General features: G+C 57.2%; 1 protein-coding gene across 1 annotated transcript; it reads right to left on the bottom strand.

Annotated features, from left to right (window-relative positions):
• Nucleotides 1-223: 223 nt before the first annotated feature.
• On the bottom strand, nucleotides 224-21,540 carry MLXIPL (MLX interacting protein like). Its single transcript, XM_032201126.1, has 17 exons — nucleotides 21,245-21,540; nucleotides 13,443-13,549; nucleotides 13,186-13,268; nucleotides 12,813-12,902; nucleotides 12,021-12,065; nucleotides 11,523-11,721; nucleotides 10,795-10,875; nucleotides 5,990-6,144; nucleotides 5,314-5,911; nucleotides 4,376-4,449; nucleotides 3,773-3,953; nucleotides 2,951-3,063; nucleotides 2,646-2,765; nucleotides 2,328-2,455; nucleotides 1,822-1,945; nucleotides 561-690; nucleotides 224-342 (listed from the first exon to the last, which is right to left on the bottom strand). The coding sequence occupies exons 1-17, from the start codon at nucleotides 21,538-21,540 to the stop codon at nucleotides 224-226; spliced, it is 2,643 nt and encodes an 880-aa protein (XP_032057017.1).
• Nucleotides 21,541-21,784: the final 244 nt, after the last annotated feature.

Here is a 21,784-nt window from a genome sequence, read left to right on the forward strand (position 1 = left end):
CTTCTGCCCCGGTGCGCGTCCACCCTCGCCCCGCCCCGCCCCGCCCCGCCCCGCGGCAGGAAGAGGCTTTGGGCTGTTCAGCACGCGCTCCTTTATGGACCCGGCACGCGAACACCGCCCCCCCGCCCGCCATCGCCCCCGCAGCCCCGCTGGGGGCTCCCCGCCGCCGTCGGTGGGCGTCCGGGCGGCCTCAGGCTGGGCCCGCGCGGCAGCCCCGGGGCGGCTACGAGGAGCTGCCGCGGGGCGGCCCGGTCACTGCCCGCGTCGCCTGCTCGGGGATGCGCGCCGGGTCGCTCAGGATGGAGGTGGAGATGCTCAGCTGCCGCAGGGAGCTCAGGACGGCTGCGGGGAGACGCGGGGCTCGTCGGTGCCCGCGGCCGGCGGCGAGCTCGGCGCACGCCGCCCTCCCGTGCGGAGGTGCCGCGTGTGTCGCAGCCTCGGCCCCAGCGTGCCCCGGCCGCTTTCTCTCTGGTTTTCCCCCAGGAGCTGCAGAGCCGGTCGGTGCGGGCCACCTGGCCGGCCCTGCCGCTGGGGCGCCGGGCGGGGACGGGGCTACCTACTGGGCCGAAGCGCTGGGAGGGAGCAGTGCTGGTCCAGCCAGGCGAGAGATGTCTGGGTGAGGCTCTCCATGCTGGCTGTGGACACCATGCCGTTGAAAGACTCGAACAGGGGCCGGATGATGATGCTGAACTGAGGGGAACAGAGGAGTTAAGGGCCAGCTTGGTCATGGTCTCCCACCCACCAGCTCCTGGTGTGGGTAGCATCCTCCCACAGGCGGCAGGACAGGCCTCCCGCTGGGGTGACAGGGATGTGAGTGTCAGCAGGACCATTCTGTGGACCAGGAAAGGGCCCAGCACCACCATCCCAACCACCCCGCCAGGCCAGGTGCTGCAGCACTGCAGCTCTGGCATGTGGGCGCCCTGGGGAGCCAGGTCCAGCTTATGGCCTGCACCACACAGCTAAGGGCAGGCAACAGGAGAGCTGCACAATCTGCATCACAGCTCTTCCAGACCAGATCAAGGAGTTGGCTTGTGCTGTGTCCTCTGCAGGTACCCAAAAGCAGAACATGACACCAGCACATGTGCTTCCCAAGCTATACCCAGCTTCAGGGAACAACACCGGGGGCTGGTGAATGTGTGTGTAGTAATCCACGGGAGGCACCTCCTCCACCATGAGCATGCCCATGTCAGCCTTAGGATCCCTACTGTTGTGTGGAAGGAATCACAAAGCCCTCTCCCAGTCCGTGTCAGGGACCACCTCTGCTTTGCCCTGGCTGCTTCTGCTACCCGGGGTTTGGCGGACCTCATGGTTTCTGCAGACTTGATGGTCTCAGTGTGTCTAATCCCCATTCATGAAGAAGCTGGCCCAGGTCTTTGACCATCCTGTCTGCCACTCCTTGGCCTTTGGCCCTCTTTGTCCTTTCCACTGTGTGGAGTCCAGACTTGTATCCCAGGCATGGGCACAACTTGGTTTCCAGGGTGTGCTATACTGGCCACCAAGGTGAAGTCCTCATGTCACCAGGTTTGTGCCTGGTCCTTTCTTCAGGTCATCAGGAGCTCTTCCCTGCATGGCAACAGTGAGCTCAGCTCCACTGGTGACCTCCCTTTTCCCCAAGGACTGATCATTTATTCCTACTCTGTTCACTCCCTTGTAAAAGAAGCTTCCCCTTAGCCACAGCATCTCAATGGGCTCCCACCGTGCATCATCCCCAGAGCCTCTTGAGCCGGAGGGACATAGCAGTGGGCTGAGTGGGCAGACCAGTGGACCCAGTGTTTGGTGGAGGGAGCAGAGCCAAGAACAGGCACCAGCCCCAAAGGATACGATCCAGAACTTCCAGTTTTGCAGTGTGGAGGAGCGGATGTACTCGTCGAACATGCTGCGCATCTGGTCGAAGCGCTGGCGTGTGATGGGCACCCCTGTGGCTGGCAGCTGCTCCTGGCACAGGCTGTGGTGCACAAGCAGCAGTATGAGTCTGTGGTCAGGAGGCTGGGAGTTGTGGCAGCCACCCTGTAGGGAGAGGCTCCAGCAGGCCATCAGCTCTCAGCGGGGCCCAGTAGCTCTGCCTGTTTAGAGCTGGTACTGTCCTGCTCTCAGGGTAGTGGTGGGGCATGTGCCCACACACTTGTCCCACACAGCTCTACTTCTTGAGCAAATCCCCCAGGTAGGGTTTGAGGCGGGGGGGGAGGGGGACACAGACAAATGGAGGTCCATGGAGGTGCTCAGAAGATTTGCTGTGGCTGCTGGCCATGGCACTGCTGCTTGCCCCGCCTTGCTTCCCCGACACAGGTAGCAGCTCCCTCCCACCTCCCCTGGCTGTGTCTCCCTACTTGATTGAGCTGTTGAGCTCCTCGATCTGCTCCCGCAGCCGCTGTGCCTCATCCTGGAGGGCTGCCCGCTCCTGCTGCAGCTTGCATATGTACTCAGCTGTCTTCTGCAAGGTGGTGGCCTTGCTGACCTGCAGGAGAGCAGGGCTGAGGCAGCAAAAGGCATGAGGTCTTGTGCGCCCCACTGCCAAGCCTTGGAAGTCTCTGCAACAGGCTGCAGACCTGAGGCAACCTGGGCATGACTCCATGAATACTGGTGCAGCCTGGGGGCACACGATCTCCAGGAGATGCCCTGTGCCCCTGCGTGCCCTGCACACTTACCTTGATGCTGGGCTGGGTGCTCAGCGTGCTCACCAGGCTGTGCAGTGTGTCAAAGCCCAGCTTGATGTTGAAGCGTCTCTTCTGCTCAGCAGAGATGTGTGTGATACGCCGGCTTTCTATCTGTGGGCCAGCACTGTCAGGCACCTCCTGGCAGCGGAGGTGGCCCTGGGCCTCCTGCCACACTGGATATGGGCTGACCCAAAGCTTGCAGTGAGGGTGGGGGTGAATTTGGTTGGGCAGCAGGGAAGGGGGTGCACATGGAGATGCTGCCCCCGTAAAGAAGGCAGCGCTTGCTCCTGCCATACCTTGCTGGACTCGGGTCTGCCCCTACGGGATGTGGGGTGATGCAGGGAGATGCCAGTGCCAAGCCCTGCATTGGGTCCCAAGGAGGCCTGTCTGGGCTTGGGCCAGTCACTGCCTGGATAATAAAAGAGGATGCTTAGGGAAGACAGGCTGACACCAGGGTCCTGTGCTGGGATGGGCAGTGGGGAGCAATCTGCAGCATTGCCCTGGCTCCAGGGCAGCTACCCCCTCAGCTGATGGTCCAGTTCCCAACCTTTTCTTGTCCTGTCTTTGTCCAAATCACATTCGTTTTACAACTGCTCAGAAAATGGGAACATCTGGTAAGTGATATTTTAAATTCCCAATGTTTCTTTGGGTGGGAACCACCAGGATAGAGTCCTGAGGGCAGTAAGGCTGTGATTTGCAGCACCAAACTGAAACTGGACATGACATGGGAGCCGGTTTTCCAGCCCCCACTCTGGTTTCTGTGGGTGAAAGCAGAGTGCTTCCCACTCGAAAACCAAGCTCTGGGTTTTCAAAGCCACACTCTGACTTTTTTCTGCTTTTGTCTTTTCCTCTTTCTGTTTTTTTTTTTGTTTTTGTTTTTGTTTTGTTTTGTTTTGTTTTGTTTTTTTCCCTGGAGAAAGAGACAGATAAAAAGGTCTGTGCCCTCCTCAGCAGAAAGAAGTCATTCTTACTCAGATAGGTAACTGCAAAAAGCTGGAATCAAAGCAGAAATTATTTTTTCCCAGAAGCAATTTGTGTTTGGCCCAGGCTCCCTGCAGGAAACAGGGTGCCCTGGGGGAGTTCCCAGTCACCCCACTCCTTGGGGTGCCCAGACTCACCGCAAGATGATGTGGGGGACAGCCGCTCCACCTTGGGGACCAGCAGTGGCCCCGGCGCAGCACCTGCCAGCATCACTGGCACTGGCACTGCCTGGGAAGGGCTGGAGCCAGGAGACAGCCCTGGGCTCAGCTGGGCCACTCTGGACAGGAAGGCGACAGGGACGTCAGGGACACTACTCTGCTGCTGAGAGAAGGTAGAAGGAAGCAAGAGGTTGGAGGCCAGTGTCCTGTGTGCATCAGGGACCAAACCTCACCCGCAGCACAGAGCCCCTCTGGTTGGTCAGCGCCCCAGCACTAACAGCCAAACACTGCAGGGCGACCTGCAGGGGCCTTGCAAGTGAGACGTTTGCGAGCTCTGCCCAGTTTCTTTTACCTGAAAAGATGCTTGGGCGACTCCCACCCAGTGCTGCTCTAAGCCTCCTTGGCACCCCAGCCACATGCCCCATCTGCATCCAGCTCCATTTTGCAGTGGGGTCCCCGTGAAGCCCCCTTCTCTCCACCTGCTATGTGGTGGCCCTACCCATTCCCCAGCAACCAGAAGGGCAATTCTCAACCTGGAAGGGGGAGAGGGGGCAACTGGTAAAAGGGTATGCAAGTGCTTACCGGGGAGACAGGGGATGCAGGCAGGAGTGACGGACCATGCGCAGGCGAGGTATCCAGGGCTGGCTCCTGCTTGGCTGCAAGAGAGAGGGGATTAGAAGGGTGCTTCTGCGTCAGGCTGCCGGTGCTTGGGTGAACTTTTCCTGCCCCATGGGGGTGCCAGCCCTGAGCACCAACATTGCTGCAGCCCTTTCACTGCCCATCTGCTCCAGGGAAGACTGAAGCAGACACTGGAGAGAGGTGCCTTTGCTCCCTGCATCGGGGACATTCTATAGAATTATAGGATCATAGAATCATTAAGGTTGTAAAAGACCTTTGAGATCATCTGGTCCAACCATCATCCTACAAAAAAGAAGCCCGCAAGGCATCCTAGGGTGTAGCTTGAACCTACAACCCCAGCATGCCGCTAAGGGGGAGGCGAGCAGCGCAACCACTAGGCTACAGCCAGCCCCTTAAATCCTCATGTGTTGTGAGCCTGGGAGCCTTGATGCAGTCACATACCCCCAGCAAGTTTTGGCCAAACAAAGGAACGGACAAAACATCCTCCATGGCACCTGTCCCATCACACACATGGGCAGCAGGGTGAGCAGACACAGCCGTCCCCTCAGCCCTTTCACACCAAGTAGGCTGTAGACACCAGGCTGGGGACACAGGGACTTTGCACCAGTGCTGGTAGTCAAGCCCTGGAGCCAACTGGTCCCCATCTCCATCCCAGGAGCAAAGGGCGGGGGGGCTCACCCACGTGTCTTTGCCTATGGTCTTGGCACTGTTTGCCCACTCCCTGCCTCACCATGGGGACAGCCACACACCCAGTTCCACATCCCCAGCATCCAAATCCCAGGGAGGAAGCAGCTCTCCCAACACCCTCAAGCACCCCCACCCACCACTGACTCACCCCAACCCTGCAACCCCCCCCCCAAGGGTCTCCTGCGGCCCCTCACCTGTGGTCAGCAGCTGGGTCAGGCAGGGGTTGGGCACAGCCAGGTGTGGCGGTATGGAGGATCCTGGCAGCCTCTTCGCCTTGGTGCTGCCAGCCTTTGCCTTCGACCGCCCGCTCCCGCCAGGGGATGGCCCTTTTGGGGTGGCAAACCTGGGGCTGCCCGGTGTGGTGTGGGGCAGGTGCTGGGGGGCAGCTGGGCCAGAGTACCCTGGGGGCACCATGTCTACAGCATAGCCTATGCCTGGGGTGTGCTGGGCAAAGCATGGTGTGGAGAGTGGGGACACAGGGTGGGCAAGGAGTGAGGGGCTGGGTGATGCAGTGTAGGGAAACTTGGAGCGGGGGGTGGAGGTGGGGGAAAATGAGGGCTCTGGGCCCAGCAGTGGGGGCCCAGGGGATGGGCTGGGGGGGGTGTAGGGGAGGCCAAGCGGCTCCATGCCGACGCACTTGCCAGGGAAGTTGTACTGCAGCAAGGGCTTGTGTTTGAGCTGGGGGCTGAGGCTGCCAGGAACTGCAGCAGGGGGCTCGGGGGCCAGGGGTGGCGGGGGTTGCTCGGAGCTGAGGAAGGCACCATGGAGGCTGAGCTGGGAGGCACTGCCAGGCTGTGGGAAATAGGGACATGTCAGGAGGGGTGGCTTGGACACTGGCAGCCATGGGCCATGAACTGGGGTCATGCTCACCTGGAGGAGGGTGCTGGGAGGGAGCAGGGCATTGGGGCTGGTAGGCATGGCCCCTCCGCCACCATAGAGGGGCTCAGCCATAGTCACAAAGCAGGGTGGCTCCTGGTAGCCCAGTTGTGTCTGTGCAGGCAATGGCCGATGGCTGATGAAAATATCTGTGGGACAAAGTGGAGAGGTGGTGATGGGCAGTGAGGGCCCAGAGGAGTGCTCCTGCTGCCATGAGTTGCTCCTGGAGAGGGGTGACAAGCCCAGGGCACACTGGAGAGAGACTCCATGCCTGGTGCTGGTGCAGATTTGCCTGTTTCACCTTCACCTTGGGGGGGCATGACAGCTGCTGGCTCCATGGGCAGATTTGGTGCCCTTGTTGTGAAACACTGGAGTTTCACATGGTGAGAGGGAAGAAGCAACTCACGCGCCTAGGCCCAGCCTTGCCACAGGCACTGGGACAGGAAAACCCACCCAAGGACGCCACCCAGGGGTGGGGACCCCATCCCTGTCCCTGTCCCTGACACCCAGCTGAGAGCTGCATGTTCCAGCTACTCCCTGGGGGTTTGGGCCCTTCCCACTCCTCCTGAGCCAGCCCTGGTGGCTGGGACCATGCCACCCAGGCTGTGGGGCAGCTGTGGAGCTGGTCTCACCGCCAACACAACATAACTCAGAGGATCAGGTCGCACTGTCCCTGAGCCACGCGACACAGTCCTGCTGGGGTTGAGGCAAGCATTTGCATCTCTGGTCTGGTGCTGCCTTGCGTGCAGCCTGTGGCTAACCACATCCCATGGCCTTCCCGAAGCCGAGCCCCGTGACCTTGCTGCGACTCCCTCTCCCTTCCTGTCTCCTTCCCACAACCCTGCTTCTTCCGCAGGCCCAGACACCACGGCACAAAGCACTGGCGTTATGCCTGGGGCAATCACCTCCCCTGTTAAACATGCTCCATGGGCACATCAGCCCCACACACACTTCAGCTCTGTGCTGGGGCTACCATCGCCTGTGCCAGCACTGGACCAAACATGACCACCAGGAGGGTTTTTCCCCAGTGAGAATGACTAGGGGGTGGGGATGGGGCTGCTGGATGTACGTTTCCCTGTAAAGTGGAGCAGGAGCACTGGACGGACTTGCAAGCAGCTGCCCGACAGCCTGTGGCACAGGTTCTGCATCCAAGCAGCTGGTCCAGTACACAAGCACCCATATGTCTGCTGGGGAGCAACTCCAGCCCAGGGCCAAATCCTCAGCTGACATGGGCACCTCTGCCTTCAGGCCCTCGTGCTGCTGACAGCAGAGCCAGTTCAAGAACAACCAGGCTGACCCTGCCTGCCCAGCTTGCCCAGCTGTGCTCTGGGCACCAGGAGGCCTGCAATGACTCCTCTGAGCTCTGGCACAGGCTCCAGTGCCTGGAGTGTCCTCATTGGGAGAGGCAAAACCTTTGGGCCTGAGACCCTTTTGAGTCTACACTGGAGGAGGAAATGCCAGCAGAGAGGGATGCCGTGGCAATCCCAGCAGTGCCATACTGCACAGCACACTGTTGGCTGAGGGTAACACTGGTGTGACACAGGGCAGGTGCCCTGCTCTCCTTGACTCTTCCCCTTCCCCATGAGCCCTGCAGAGAGGAGCTGCAGCCCACGTACCCCAGGCTGGGGACAGCATTTGTCTACATGTCTCTTGCAGGGATGGGCAGCAACATTCACACTCCACTTCTTCCCAACCCACTGCTACAGGTTGTTTCAAGACAGAGTTGGCTGCTGTTGGCACCAGAGCCCTCATGATAAAAATGGCTTCTGAGGTGCTCAGGTCCTTATGGCCCCACTGTCCTCAGAGGCTGCAGCACATCCTCCTCAGACCCTGTTCCCAGTCCCACCTGGACCGAGGCCAGGGGCATGGCAAATGCCTGGGAGCACAGCAGAGCCACTCCTGCCCCTCCAGGGCCAGTACATGGTGTGGGCTGTGGCATGGCCAGGAAGGGTCTCAGCATTCCCCAAGGTGCAGCACCCAGCTCCTTGCTGCCTCTGGCCCTTCTCTGTGCCCATGCCAAGCTGTCCCCTGCCACTAGCACCGCAGCTCTGTGTGTATTTATAGGCATTTCTGGTGCCCAGCACTGCAGATTCGATTCCTCTTGTGCCTCTCACTGTGTTGCCAGGATGGATGGTGGATCCTGCGCAGCACAGCAGCTGGCAACCTCCTGGGCATTCTGTCCTCCCCTTCTCCTGCCCCTTACCCACCCTGTAGCTCTCGCCCATGCTCCTCTCCACTGTCACATTGACCTAATCTGCTCACGGGCTGTGCAGTGTGTCCAGGACACACTGCTGCTTGGTGGACAAGAGCCTGTGCGGTTAGCACACTAAGCTTTTGGCATCATTCTCAATCCTGGAGCTGCTCTCCAAAGGGATCCAGATTACAGAGCCTGTTCCCAAATACAGGACCCTCCAGCACTGACCCTGGGCTCCAGGCAAGCCCTGCGGTACTGCAAGGTGATGCCACCCCACGAGCTGGCCAACTTGGCCCCTGTAACCCAGTACCCAGAGCAGGTCCTACCTGGAGTGCGGTGCCAGCAGAGCTCGGGCACCGCACCGGGTTGTTCCCTTGCCTCTGCCATCAGGACTTCTCCATCTGCCCCACACCATGCTCCGGCACCCGCTGGGGACATGAGGTGGTTCCTCATTTGGGGATTGGCTTGCACTTGCTGACTGACAGGCACTGAGCTCTATGACAGCCACCAGGCACAGTGACAGTCCTGTGACCCTTGAGGAGTCCTGAGCCCCCATCTCTGCTCCACTTGCCTTGTTCATGAGATGTGTAGACTCTGGGCACAGCCCCAGTAGGGCTGTTGTGGTGTCCACCCCGCACACTTACACCATGCTGCTCTGCACAAGGCTGCCGGGGGATCCCTGCTCAAGCCACCATCAGCTATCACACACTGCAAATGCAGCCCTGGGTCCTAAGCTGACTGGCACCTGCTACTTTGGCACCCGGCACCCAGCTTTCAGCATCAGCCTCCCCTTCCTGGAAAAGGACCACCATGTCCTCTCCCTACTCACCCCATGGCCCTGTGGTCACACTTAGGGCCCTGCACACCCCAGCTGTGCTGCCTAATACAAGTTCAGACTCCCAGCCCAGCCTGAGGTGCGCACTCCTCTCTGCTCCCTGGCACACTCACACATCCTGGTGTGGAGGCTTTCCTGCCATTTAGTGGCTTGGGGTAAGACCCAGCCCATTTGCAGGCAGCACCCTGGAGTAAAATGCAGGCCTCTACCCCAGGAAAAGAAAGACAATTTGGCTGTTCATAGAAATGTGTTGCTTCAGATGGGTACCATAGTGATACTTGACAATTCCTGCTGATCATGAGGCTGGGCCGCACTGGGTGCACAACAGCAGCATAGATGACAGTGTGGCCCATGAAAAAGAGGCACTGGGGCTGCTGTTGTGACACCACTGCTGTGAGGTGCTGCTTAAAAGGGGTCAGTGCAGCCTTCCAATGCCATGCAGGACCTCCTTGTGGAATGGCAAGTGTTATTTTGACCCCTTCAGAGCTGTCCCACCACCCAGCAACTGGTGCCCACCAGGGGCACCCAGGGACAGGCCAACGGCTAGCAGTGAGGGCAGATCCTTTTCCCAGCATGGCTCACCCCAATGGGATACATGGAGCGAATGTGCTGGAAGGGCTGGCAAGAGCTTCCAACCCATCTACCCCTGGGGCATCCCACCACCTGCCCCCGCACATGAGGGTGCCCACTATTGCCTCTGCTCCCCGTCAGCATCTGGTCTTGCATCAGCCCACAGCTGTATGGCGCAAGCCACTTTGTTTCCTCCAGTGGAGGGAAGGAGGAAATAGAGAGGCTGGCCAGGGAGCTCCAGGAGTCCCAGCCAGGCTCCATTCACAGGGCACTGAAAGACACACCGAGGGGTCCAGAGATGCTGGTGCTGTCTGAGGCCACCAGCTACATGGGAGGCCTGCAGCCACCAGGCCACATCAGCTGCCCCCCCTAGAAAGTGCTCCCAGGCTACTGGCTTCAGCACACTCAAGGGCAGAGGTAGTCTCTGGTGCAGTGTGTGCCAGCAGTGCCTGGCCCTTACACCACCCATAGGTACACAGCACAGCACAGATGGGACCAGAACATGTCCCAGCTGATACTCTAGTGCTCACTAGAGTGCTCAGCTAGCGCTCAACTAGTGCTCACAGACACTGTACTGCTACAAAAGAGTGCACCATGTTCTGTGTCGCAGGCAGACCATGACTGGCAGCACTGATCCCATGGGAAGAGGCTGACATTGCTCACTCATCCTCCTCAGCAGCCCCATTGCCCCAGCTGTCTGGCCTGGACACCAGTGGCAGTTTTGGTTTTTGGGGCCAACCTGGCAGGGATAGTGACATGTCCTCAAGGGATGTAGCACAGCCCATCATAGGGGCCCAGCTCCAATGCAGGCTGCAGTGCCTGGGGCTGGCCAGCAAGAGAGGGCTGAGGAGCGGGACGTGGCAGCACAGAACCTGCTCTCTAGAGGTTTCCTCTTTCTTTTTTTCTTTTTCTTTGACAATTGTCCTTCCTCTGTCTGCAGCCAAATTCATGTGTTTTCGTACACCTGGAAAGACACTCTGTAGAAGTCCCTTTCACCAGCTCTTGGCCAAGCTCCTCCTCAGCTGCTACAGCAGACCAGGGCACCCCAGCCCTTTCTTGCTGCTCTTTCTATGTTCAGCACTTTCTGGCCCCATCAGCTCTTGGTCCTGGCCAGAATTCTCACATTCACTTTGGGCTGCCATGGTGTGCACAGTGCACCAGGCTGTATGGATGTGGTTCTGCATCCAGCCTGGCTCTTACCTGAGATCTCCATGGTATCATCCAGGCTGGGCTGCAGGGGAGCCAAGTCTGGCTGGATCATGTCGGCATTCCCAATATATGCTGGAAGAGCAGAGATACAGCATTAGGGCACTGCACCCCCAGTCATCCTGTGTCCTCTGTCCCCCAGGGCTGTCCTCAAACCTGCCCTATTGCCACTGCCAACACACCATTGTCACCCTGCATTGCTGCACCTTGCCCCACAGCAGAGCAAAGCCAGCCAGATGGGTTCTCTCTCTGCCGGAACCCAGCCTCCAGGTCCATCCTATCCCACCATACTGCCCACCAGCACGTCTGAGGCCTCATCCACCCAAAACCCTCCATGAAAGAGGAGAAAAAACAGCTGATCCAGGTGCAGGAGCTGGCGCTGGCTGGTGCTGCAGGAGCTGCCTGGAACCAGGCCAGTAGGGACAATGAGGAGCAGTCCCAGACTGGCAGTGCTGCCATGGAGTCTGGTATGAGGTGAGTCCTGGCCTCCCTGGCAGCTACCTGTGGCACCACAGCCCATCTTGCCCTGGACAGCACGTGCAGCCACTGGGAGCTCTGTGTTTCCAGGGCAGCAGCAGTGTTGGGGTTGTCCAGCACTGGTGGGGGCCCTGTCTGCCAAAGGCAGCAGCTCTCAGTTTGAAGCCAAGAGGCAGAGATCTGCCTTGGGCATGCTGTCTGCCTGGACCTCCTCTTCCAATTCCAGCATGGCTTGGGGCACCTACCATCCTCTGGGAGTGCCTGGTGGGTGCTGGGTGTCTGTGTCATGGTGAAGAGCGTGTCAGAGATGTCTGATAGGAAGGTGTCCAAGTCGAAGTGCTGCCGGCCCCCCAGCTCCTCTTCCTCGTTCCCAAGCAGCATGGGCACCACGTTGCAGAAGAGCTGGTTGCACCATTTCTCCGTTGGTCTCCAGGCATCCTCGTCCTGGGTGAGATGGAGAAAAGGAGCTGGTGGGCACCTCCTGCAGGCAGGGCCCATGCCTGCCTCCCTGGCTGCTGCCCCGGCAGTTCCCAGACAACTGCAGCCTCCCTCATCCCAGGGCCTCCAGCCTGGCACACTGGTGCTTCTGGAGGGTGAATCAACATCCCAGCTCCCTCCCATCCAGTGGCCACCACAGACATCAGGGACAGGGGGCTTTCAACTATGCTTTTCCGGAGCTGCCTGGCACAGGGCTCCACATCATGCCCCTCTCGCCACTGCCCATCCTTCCCCAGAAGACTCACCTGCTTTGGGCTGGAGAGCTCTCCCTCCCGGCTGGACTTTCGGAGCTGGAAGGAGAAGAAGGTGACAGCTGGGGTGTGGGCAGATCCAGGGCAGGGCAGCGAGGGCAGTGGGTCCTACCCCTCAGTCACTTCCTGTCAGCGAGCAGGACCACGCGCACTGCCTGCTCTAGGGTCTGGTCCTGGCCACCACCCCTTCACATCTGCCTTTACTGCACAGGACAGTAGTGAGGCTGGTGGAGAGGTGCGTGGCGGTGCGAGGCTGCCTGCACACTGCCTCCCGTGGCACCCTGGCCTTTTTCAGGCTGAGCGAGCGGCTGGGGAGGAGGCTGGCATCATGCTCCTCCCTGCATGGCGGGTGGCCAAGGCCGGTGCCACCCGGGCCACCGCTAGATTATTCTGCCCGGGAATGACTCTCAGGGTGACACTGGGCCAGCCGGCCTGCTGGCACGTGCTGCCTGGCTGAGCCGCTGCTGCCAGCGAATCGTGGCCCAGCCAGGGTGATGCAGTGAGCGCCGCTTGTCCCACCCCAGCACGTGCACTGCAGGTGTGCTGCCAAGCCCAGCCCCAGGCCATGCAGCAGGCAAGGCAGAACCAGCTCAGGTCAGACTGCGAGAGTATGCCACAGCACCACAGGCAGCCAGGGACGGGACCCTGCCAAGTCCCCTCCACCATCACCATGGGGGCAACCATTGGCCAGCTCCCAGGCAGCCATGTCTCTGCACCAGGAATGCCGCTATCCTGTCCCACCATCGTCGCACTGGGGCAGGGAGCAGCAGGGACAGGGCCACTCACCCGCTTCTTGTAGTAGATCCTCCACTTGTGATACTCCCTCATTACCACCTCAATGCGGCGTTTCCAGTAATTGCCCTCCAGCACGACAGCCTGCAGGAGTGGACAGTACTGGGGCATCACTGCCATGCAGCACCCTGGGAGCTGATCCCCCAGTCTGGCACCCCACAGCCAGCCCCTGCCAACCCCAGGCTCCCCACAGATGGGACTGGTTTCCTTGGGCCACATCATAAATGCCTTCCCCAGCAAATCTTGCAAAGACAGCAAGCTGGGATGGGGGCTCTACCTCCTCTGATGTCCCCATCTCCCAGCTGCACAACCCCTGCCCCTCCCAATCTGCTCCTGGCTACAGGAGCAATGAGGGCCCACACCCTACCTCTGGTTTTCGATGCTCGTCAGCCTCTGATCCTTCCAGGGGGGTGATGAAACCACACATGGGGTTCTTCCTCTGCTCCACATCTGTCCAGGGAAAACAGCCAGCTTTGCCCACAGCCTCCTCCCTGCACAGGGGAGGGAGCCGGCACGCTCTAGGGCTGGGTGCCTGCTGTGGCTCTGCTGCCCCAGCATCAGCCCCACCCCACATGGCATTGCCCGGCACTCGACATGGGCAGCAGGGTCTGGCCCCGTACTCACACTGGATGTACCACGCTCTCCAGATAGCATTGTTGAGACGGATTTTATCCCGGCAAAGCAGCCGCTGCCCCTTGAAATTCTTCCACTTTGGCGACACCAGCTTCCCACTAAAATGCCAGGCAAAAGAGAGGCTGAAGGGGACCATGCTAGAGCCCTCCCATTTTGGGGCCTTGCAAGGAGGCCATGCCTTGAGACAGATTGAGGGCTGCCAGCAGGTCTGGGAGCAGGCACAGCCATGTGGCTCAGCTTCACAGCTCTGTTGCAGGCTTCTTGCTAGGGACCCATTGGAGCACCATAGGAGCACCCTGAGCTCCTGTTCACTGAGAGCAGCACAGGCCTAAGTCAGGAGCTTTGCAGACCCACATTAGGCTTCTGGAGCCCCTGGGATTAAAGCACAGCATACACGAGAATTCACTGACCGAGACTCTAAACATTGCTCCAAGGTGGGACCCCATCCTCCCCAAGCTGTGTTCTAGCTCCCCAGGGGACAGGAAGGGAAGTCGCCCACCCAGCCAAGTCACTGGGAGCATGTGCTACTGTGGCTCTTGCCTCATCGCAGCATTGGGACTGCTATTTTTTTGCCTCTTTTTAACTCCAGGCAAGGTTTGGAAACTCTGCCTTCAGCCAGCATCAGGCATGGGCAGCAAGACAGGCAGGGACAGCTGTCTGTGTGGGTCTGGGGACAGAAGGACATGCAGCTTGAGGACATCACGGGACACTTGCTTCTGCCCTAGGAGGGGCAGAGACAGGACCAGCCCTGTCCTCAGCCCAGCACTGCCACGGGCTCCTTTTCCACCCAACCCTACACCTGGTGCCACTCTGCACCCCCTCACCCTATCTCCCAGCCCAGCCTGGGCTCCCTCCTTCCATGTTTCCAGGCTTCTGGAGGCAGCGGTGTTTGTTGTGCAGCTTTCCATGGTGGTGGTGAGGTCCCTCACACAGCCTGCAGTGTGGGAAGCTTCCTTTCATGAAGCCAGCAGTGCAACTCATTTCCTTCCATCTGAGGGACCCATTACCCTCCTGTGCACCCAACTGCACTGCACAAAGGTTCCCAAAGTTATGCTGTCCCATGGGGCCCTGTGAGAGAGGCCAGGGTCTCTTATTGCCTGGCTCTCCTGATCCTCCGGCCAGCCTCTCTGTCGCAGGTTTGGGATCCCAACTGTTTCCTTTCCTCTTCTTCCTGCTCTCCCACCTGCCAGCACATGGCCCTGGGTGATGACAGCTTCACCCACAGCTTCACGAAGGCTGGGCTGCTCCCCATGGGCAGCATTCACACACACAGCACAGTGCATGTGAAAGGCCACAGCTGCAGTTCTTCCTGTCCCTCTCCAGCTAAAAGTTTCTCCCTTGAAAATCTCAGTGCTGCTTCAGGTCCCTCTTATCCCCTATACATGCAAAGAAGAGGAAAGGTAAAGGCTGGGCTTGAGTGTGTGTGGGCATATTCCCCTGTTGCCACATCTCCTTGGATGTACCCTGCAGATGATGGGACAGGTGTCCACGGGGAGGTGCTGGAGGAGGAGAGCTGGGCCCTACCAATGCTTTAAGCAGCAGCACACTTCCTATTCAAACTCCTGAAAGCTCTGTTGTGCAGGCTCTAATGAAGACTCTGGCCAATACTGCATTAACTGTGCCTTGAAATCTGCTTCCCATGTCTTGACTCAGCTCAGTCCCATGGCAGAAATTGTCTCAGTCCTGCCCACAAGGCTCCCTCCCTCTACGGCTGAGCGACTTGGCGAGGAGGAGCTCAGTGTAGTAGAGCCAGTGACATAGCCACATCCCCATGGTGCTTCCCTCAAGACCCACCTACTGCCAGACATGGTGGCTAAGACTCCAGGGTGCTCCTGTCCCTCTGCCCCACAGAGTGAGGTGGCTTTTTGGGCAACAGGGAGACATCGCTGCTGTTACATACAGGTGTCCCAATCAGGCAGCAGTACCTATAGCAAAATGCTCCATGCTGTCCCCAGCTGTCTCTGTGTATGGGAGGTAAGCGCTACCTGTGCCTTCTGGCTGGGGCTGGGAGAAGGTGCAGGGACCCCCAAGGTGCCCCACAACTCCAGAGCCTGATGTAGGAACATGTCTGGGAGCTAGAGCTCTGAGCCACAGGGGTGCAAGGGGGGACACCATCCCCAGGGAGAGCCATGGTTGCGGGCCACTCACCCAGCCCTGACCCGTGGCCCCAGGGGGCTGGAGAAGGACCCACATCCCCATGGCTCTGGCCCATAGAGAGTTAAGGACTTGTCTATGCATTGGCCACTCCACTATCACCAGGGATTTTGAACTTTCCCCAGTGGCACAATGCAAACAGTGCGGTGGTGCCAAGCAGAGGAGCCAATGGAAAGGACAGGTTTCCTGGGCACGTGGCCAGTTCCTGCTGGTCAAGGCTACCCAGACACACTCCTTGCTAGTGCTGCCCATGTCACCAGCCAGCTTAAAGGAGCAGCCAGAAACTGTGGCCCCAAGCCCTAGGGCTGTAGCTGGGTGCCTTGGCCATGCATGAGGCCGGTGGGGCCATGGCTACCAAGCACCATGGGACGTGGAGGCAGAAAGAGAATGCCTGTGAGCCTCACCACAAATTGCCTTTTTCTTCCATTAACGATCCTTTCAGTTTTGGAGCTTATCACGCTGATCTTTGCTCACTGGTTTGCCTTGAAAGAAGCCCCACCCTTTCCTGAAATTAGGTCCCAAGGAGATGGATGGAAACACTGCACTGAGACATGAAAAAGGTTTGGGATGCCCTGGTGTGCCTTGGCACAGTTCATGTGTCCTGCTGCCCTGAAGAGCTTGAGGAATGGGGACCTGGATCCCATAACTGGCAAAGGGGTTTCTGTGTGACAGGGAGTGGAGCTTGCTCTGTGACCAACCCTGGCCAGCAGCACCTCTGGCTCAGCCAGTAGCACCTGTTTGTTCCATGATTTATTTAGCCTGCCCAGAAGTTTAAGAATTGCAGCCCCTACTTCCATGGCAAAATGAGTGTTTTGCTCTCCATCAATGCCAAGAAGAGGGGGAAGGAATGACTTGGTGAGATGCAGAGCTGCATGAAAGGAAATGGGCTGTAGCAGGAGGGGAAAGGCTAAGCTGAAGGTCCTCCTGCAGGCACGAGACTGCTTGACCTTCCCAAGTACACAGAAACAGTGGCCAGAAGCAGGCCCCCCTGGGGCCACCAGAACCCCCTTGTTCCACAGGCAGCAGCGACCCCATTGGCCCCAGGCTGGCTGAAAAATGACAGCCTTTCCTGTAAGTCCTAACAGCTCATACACCATTTCTTGCAAATTTTGGTACCAAAATCATGGTGTTTTTGTTTGTTTGTTTGTTTTTAACATAGATAATCCAGAATCTGGGAGATAAAGTTAAAAATCTAGTGCCACAGTTTTCCAAAAATTGCCCCAAAGCAAAAAGTGATTGTGCTCAAATCAGACAGTTGTGAAAATGCCTCTACTATCTGCATGAGCTTTTTTTTTTTTTTTTTTTGTATTGATGAAAAAAAAATGTTCTGCCAGCTTGTCTGTTTTGCTCTACTGCCTCCAGGGAAGTATGTGCTTTGCCCTGGCAGGCGTGTGGTGGAGGCTGGTGTGGGTGTATCTGGGATGATTTGAGGGCAGTGCTGTGACAGAGGTGTTAACAGAGTGTGGGTAATGCTGAGGATTAGATATGGAGGTGCGCTGTGTATTTTCTCGCAGATAGGAGTGACTACATCCTTACAGCTCTGCTTTGTGGGCAGCCATTTACCTCAGTGCAAAGAAAGCACAATGTGCCCCAGATGAGAAGGGAATTCATTTAAATCCTCTTGCAAATAATTGTCTGGGAAGCTGGACAGCTTGCAAGTCAGGCTAGGTTCAGCATGGGAACAGGTTTGCACACCGGACCAACTCCTTTGCGCTCCACACTCTGCTTGGGCATGAACAGCCCCCAAATCTTTGGGAAATGGCTGAGAAAACACAAGCAGTTTCCTGCTGCAAACAACAGCACACCCGCACTGCAGCACAGATAGGCTCAGCCGTGCCCAAACCTTGCCCCCTCTGCAGGCCTGCTGCTGCCCCTCATGTTGACAATTCACAGCAGGAGCTGCACCGACTGCTGCAAAGCCCGTGGAGATCTGCAGAGCTGGGGCTGCTGTCAGCACTGAGCTCTGCTCCTCTGGCCAGAGTGCCCTGGCTCCTTGCAGATCAGGCATACACAGCATTGAGACAGTCTTCGGTCTTGCAGCCTCATCAGATGGATGCAACCAAATCTGCACTAGCCACTTCCAACCAGCCTGAACTAGTTCATAGGAACGCACTTTGCACAGGCGAATGCTGGTGAATTGTAGTGAATTGATTCTGAGTGATTTGCCGGGAGGGAGGGCAAAGGAAAGTGCAGACTAATCCTGACAGAAAGAGAAAGGAAGAGGATAGTTCAGTGTGTTCATCACTGGGGTGGTCCCTGCCTGCTAAGTTGCTGTATTCTTCCTGCTCTGTGCATCAGTGTTTAAGACAATGTGAATTAGAGAATCAGTAATGGCAAAGCTACAGCGGCAATTCCACTTCTCCTAGGAAAGCCTTAGAGGCTGCTATCAGCTTGCCAAGACGACAAAACAAGCCTGTCTTGTTTTAAATCGTATGAGAGTGGCAGAGTTGATACTCCACTCCGATGTCCCTACCTGCTAAATCTCCCATTCCAGTACAGGAAGGGAAGAAGAGGAGGTTATTCTAAAACACACTCTGGAAAAAACTACAAGAGGTTTTGTTTGTTTTGTTTTGTTTTTCCTGAAGCACAAGACAGACCTGCACAAGATGGGACCACACAAACCTGCAGTCTGCAGTTCCCATCTGCACTCGATTTTTCTCCCTTAGAAGGACAGTTCCTCAGGACAGCCACCCAGTGATTCCCTCCAATTCTTTAAAGGATGGGGCGGGACAGGATGAGGTGGGATGGTGTGTGAGCCCAGGAGCCCCTGAAAGGCAGAATGATGGGGAGTAGCACCGTGCTTGTGGGGAGAAAGAGTTTGCTCAGCTGGGGCGATTATGCTGGGGCGAAGGTGTGAACAGTTCCTGAAGGAGCTTGGCTCCACACGTGCAGCTTCTTGGGGAAACCTGGGGAATCCAAGTGTACTACTGCAGGGAGGTCCACCTGTGACAGACATGAGAAACAGCAGTCTGAGGAAGAGACTCAAGAAAAGCAGCAAGATGATTACTTGCAAGGAAGGAGTGGATGACAATCCTTAACTCTTTGGCAGGAGAGCTGCTGAAAAGAGAATAGTGTCCTGAAAAATGGTTACAAAGAGCCTTGGAACTGCTTCACGCCAGCCCCTAGCACCAAGAGGAAGACCATGGTGGGGGGAGATGCTGCTTTTTGAGGGAGCTGAAGAAACAAGCTACTGCTGGAAGCAAGCCCTGATGTGGAGAGGGTGCTTCTTGCTCACAAAGGAGGTGATGAACTGTCTGACCCATGGATGATATGAGAGATCCTCAAGGCAATGGCTCAAGCTGAGATGGGACTGCCATAAACGTGTGAAGTACCACAGAGGAATGATGGAGAGGGGTGGAGTTACAGCTAGTCAAAACACTGTTCAGCTACAGTCATTAAAAAACAGTTGTAAAAAAAAAAACAAAAACAAAAAACAAACAAAAAAAAAAAAAAACAGTATTTTTAGAGACAGTTTAGCATTATTTACCTTCCTTTAATATGGTGTGAGCCAGGCCTTGAACAACAAGGAGTATGTGGCTGCAACAGACACCTCTCAGCAAGTAGGTCAAGAAGTGATAGTTCCACTCTATTCAGCACCTCTAAGGCCATGTCTGGATATTGTGTCCAGATTTGCTGCTTCTCCCCGCCCTGGGGAGTGGTTGGCTCCACAGTCAGGGTCCAGTCTCATGTGTGGAGAAGCATATCCAGCGCTGCATTGCAGGTCCAAGTTCACCTGAACCTGAGCTCTGATCAATGCTTCTTGTTGATCTGTTTTTAGGATGCTCCAAAGCTGTAGAGCACAATGGCTGTGAGATGGAGGAGGGGAGCATGTAAGCATGGAAGGGCCTTCAAGAAAGAGAAGAACTGAGCATGAATTTGGGTATCATCTAATGTCAAAATCTCCCTGCTGTATTCCACAACTGGCAGCTGCCCTGGCTCCAGGGTTGACAAAGACATGCTCTCACAGGTGCTGAGCAAGACCTACTCTTGCGCCAAGACAGACAAAAGAAGTCTCTACTGTTCTGGGCTCTGGGGTAGCCAACAGTGGTGGCAGTAAAACTTTGTAGCTGATGTGGATCTTCCTCACTGAGTGCTACTGTTCAACTGCAGTTATGGTTTGCCATGCTGCTGGGCTTGGGGCTGGTTCATGCTTTGTCATGCAAGAAGAAAGTGAGGCCCAGGAGTCTAAGGAGTACAGATATCTGGAGGGATGGAGTCATGTCTGCATCAAAAAGGCCAGTCCTGGCTCTTCTGGTCTGCTCCACCCACCAAAGCACTCACATCCTGCCCCTCTCCCTTCTGCCTGGGACACATCATTCATTGCTCAGGAGCACATGGAGGCTGCTCAGGAGCCAGGAGCCTACACATTCTGGGGTGCAGCAGTGTCCGCTCCTCCAGCCCCATGCAGCAAGACTCACAGTAAGGCAAGTGTGGGGCTGGGAGAGCAAAGGAAAGCGAGGCTACTAATTGCCTGAGTAGCTGGCAGTAAGTGCAACCAACCCTTGGATGGGCCACCCTATGCTGAAGTTTACCATATTTCTGTAGAGCATCAGCCTCACCTGCACCTCAGATGAGAGCTGTGCCTTACCAACTATAAGCAAACCATGCAGGCTGGCACACAGACGCATGGCGATGGGCCAAACGTACACAGCTACGTGGCAACTAGTACCCTGCGCAGTACCGTCACAGCACCTGGCATCACCAGGACTACTCTGAGACTGACCACATATTCCATCATGCCAAGCTCCAAAGGACTTCAAGGCACACCTGAGAGGCCAACGTGGGACCAGGACATGGGCAATTCTTCAAGGCTGTTTTGTCCGGGTTTTGTTTTCACAAGGTATCAATAGGTAATCATCACTCCAGGTTTTCACTTGGATTTTTGGGAGCTGTGCAAATAATTTTGCACTGAGGTCTGTAGAGCAAGTCAACCTTTGAGAGATTGCAAAGCCTTGAGGTCTTTGTGGAAGAGGGGAGCTACCTCCAAGAACATGGCCCAAGGTGCTAAGAAACAAGTTGCAGGCTCTCCTGTTGTCACTGAGGAGCTGTATGTGGGCTGAGCATGTCCCTTGCACCCTGGGCTTGGGTGATTTGTATGTTTGGGGGAACGACACAGTCACCCATCTGGTTTTGCTGGAGAGAAGGGGGGAAGCTTTCAGCAGGTCGTAGATAAAGCCCTGTGTAGCCGTCCAGGCTGGAGTGCTGCCACTGCCACATGACCTAGAATAACCTTGGGACAAGTGGGCACAGCTCTGTCCTGGATTGCCAAAGACTAAGTGTTGTCTGCATACAGGTTACTGCTGCTCTACAGAGTGTGCAAGGCTGGGGTGCAGGGTGCTGCATACAAGTGCAGTAACTCCAGATCTCCTGATGGAGGATGGTTAAGCTATGTGCTAAGAGAGGAAGAACTCATCTGGCTCCATAGCAGTTCTCCAGCACCAGCTCTTTTTCCCTGAAACCTCCCAGGATGGTGTTCTGTGAGCAGATTCCCCACTACAACCCAATGGACAAGCAGATGAGGTTCCTGGAGATAGAGCAGGGCTGGGGGAACCCAGCTTTTCCAGCGTGCCAGACTCACACCTTCAGAGAACTGGGGGATCAGTGAGATGCATGCTGGGCGCGAAGACTCTCGGACTCACCTGTACTCTAGGCTCATGCACTCAAAGAGCCGGGTCAGGGTCGGGTCGATGCTCCGTGGATCAGCCGCCTCGGGATCAGCATGGCGGTGGCGCCGACGGGGCAGCGAGTCACTGTGCGGCGACGACACCATGAAGTGGCCACTATGGATGACCTGGGAGGGTTTCTGCACCCCAGCACCAGGCCCTGCACCACCCGTGGTCGCATCCTCAGAGTCAGAGTCGAAGTCGGAGTCAGGGCATGACCCAACGAGGGGTTCCGGGAAGGGTCCTGGGAGCCCCACCTGAGCTTGTGCCATTGCCCAGTGCCTGCTGCAGGAGCCGCACAAGCTGGGAAGCCCTTAGTGGTCTGCCCCAGCACTGCAGTCCATATTCTGGCAAGTGCCCGAGCCCTACAGATGCTGCACTGGCATGGAGCACGCACTATTGCCCTCCCCAGCACTGCACAGGCACCTCCTCCTCAGCGTGGCTCGCCCCACCCCTGTCCCACGCCGTCTCCTCCACGCTGCTTGGTTCAGCTCTGGGTTTGCCAGGCCAGCTCTC

Source organism: Aythya fuligula, chromosome 20, assembly GCF_009819795.1.
Source record: "Aythya fuligula isolate bAytFul2 chromosome 20, bAytFul2.pri, whole genome shotgun sequence".
NCBI lineage: Eukaryota > Metazoa > Chordata > Aves > Anseriformes > Anatidae > Aythya > Aythya fuligula.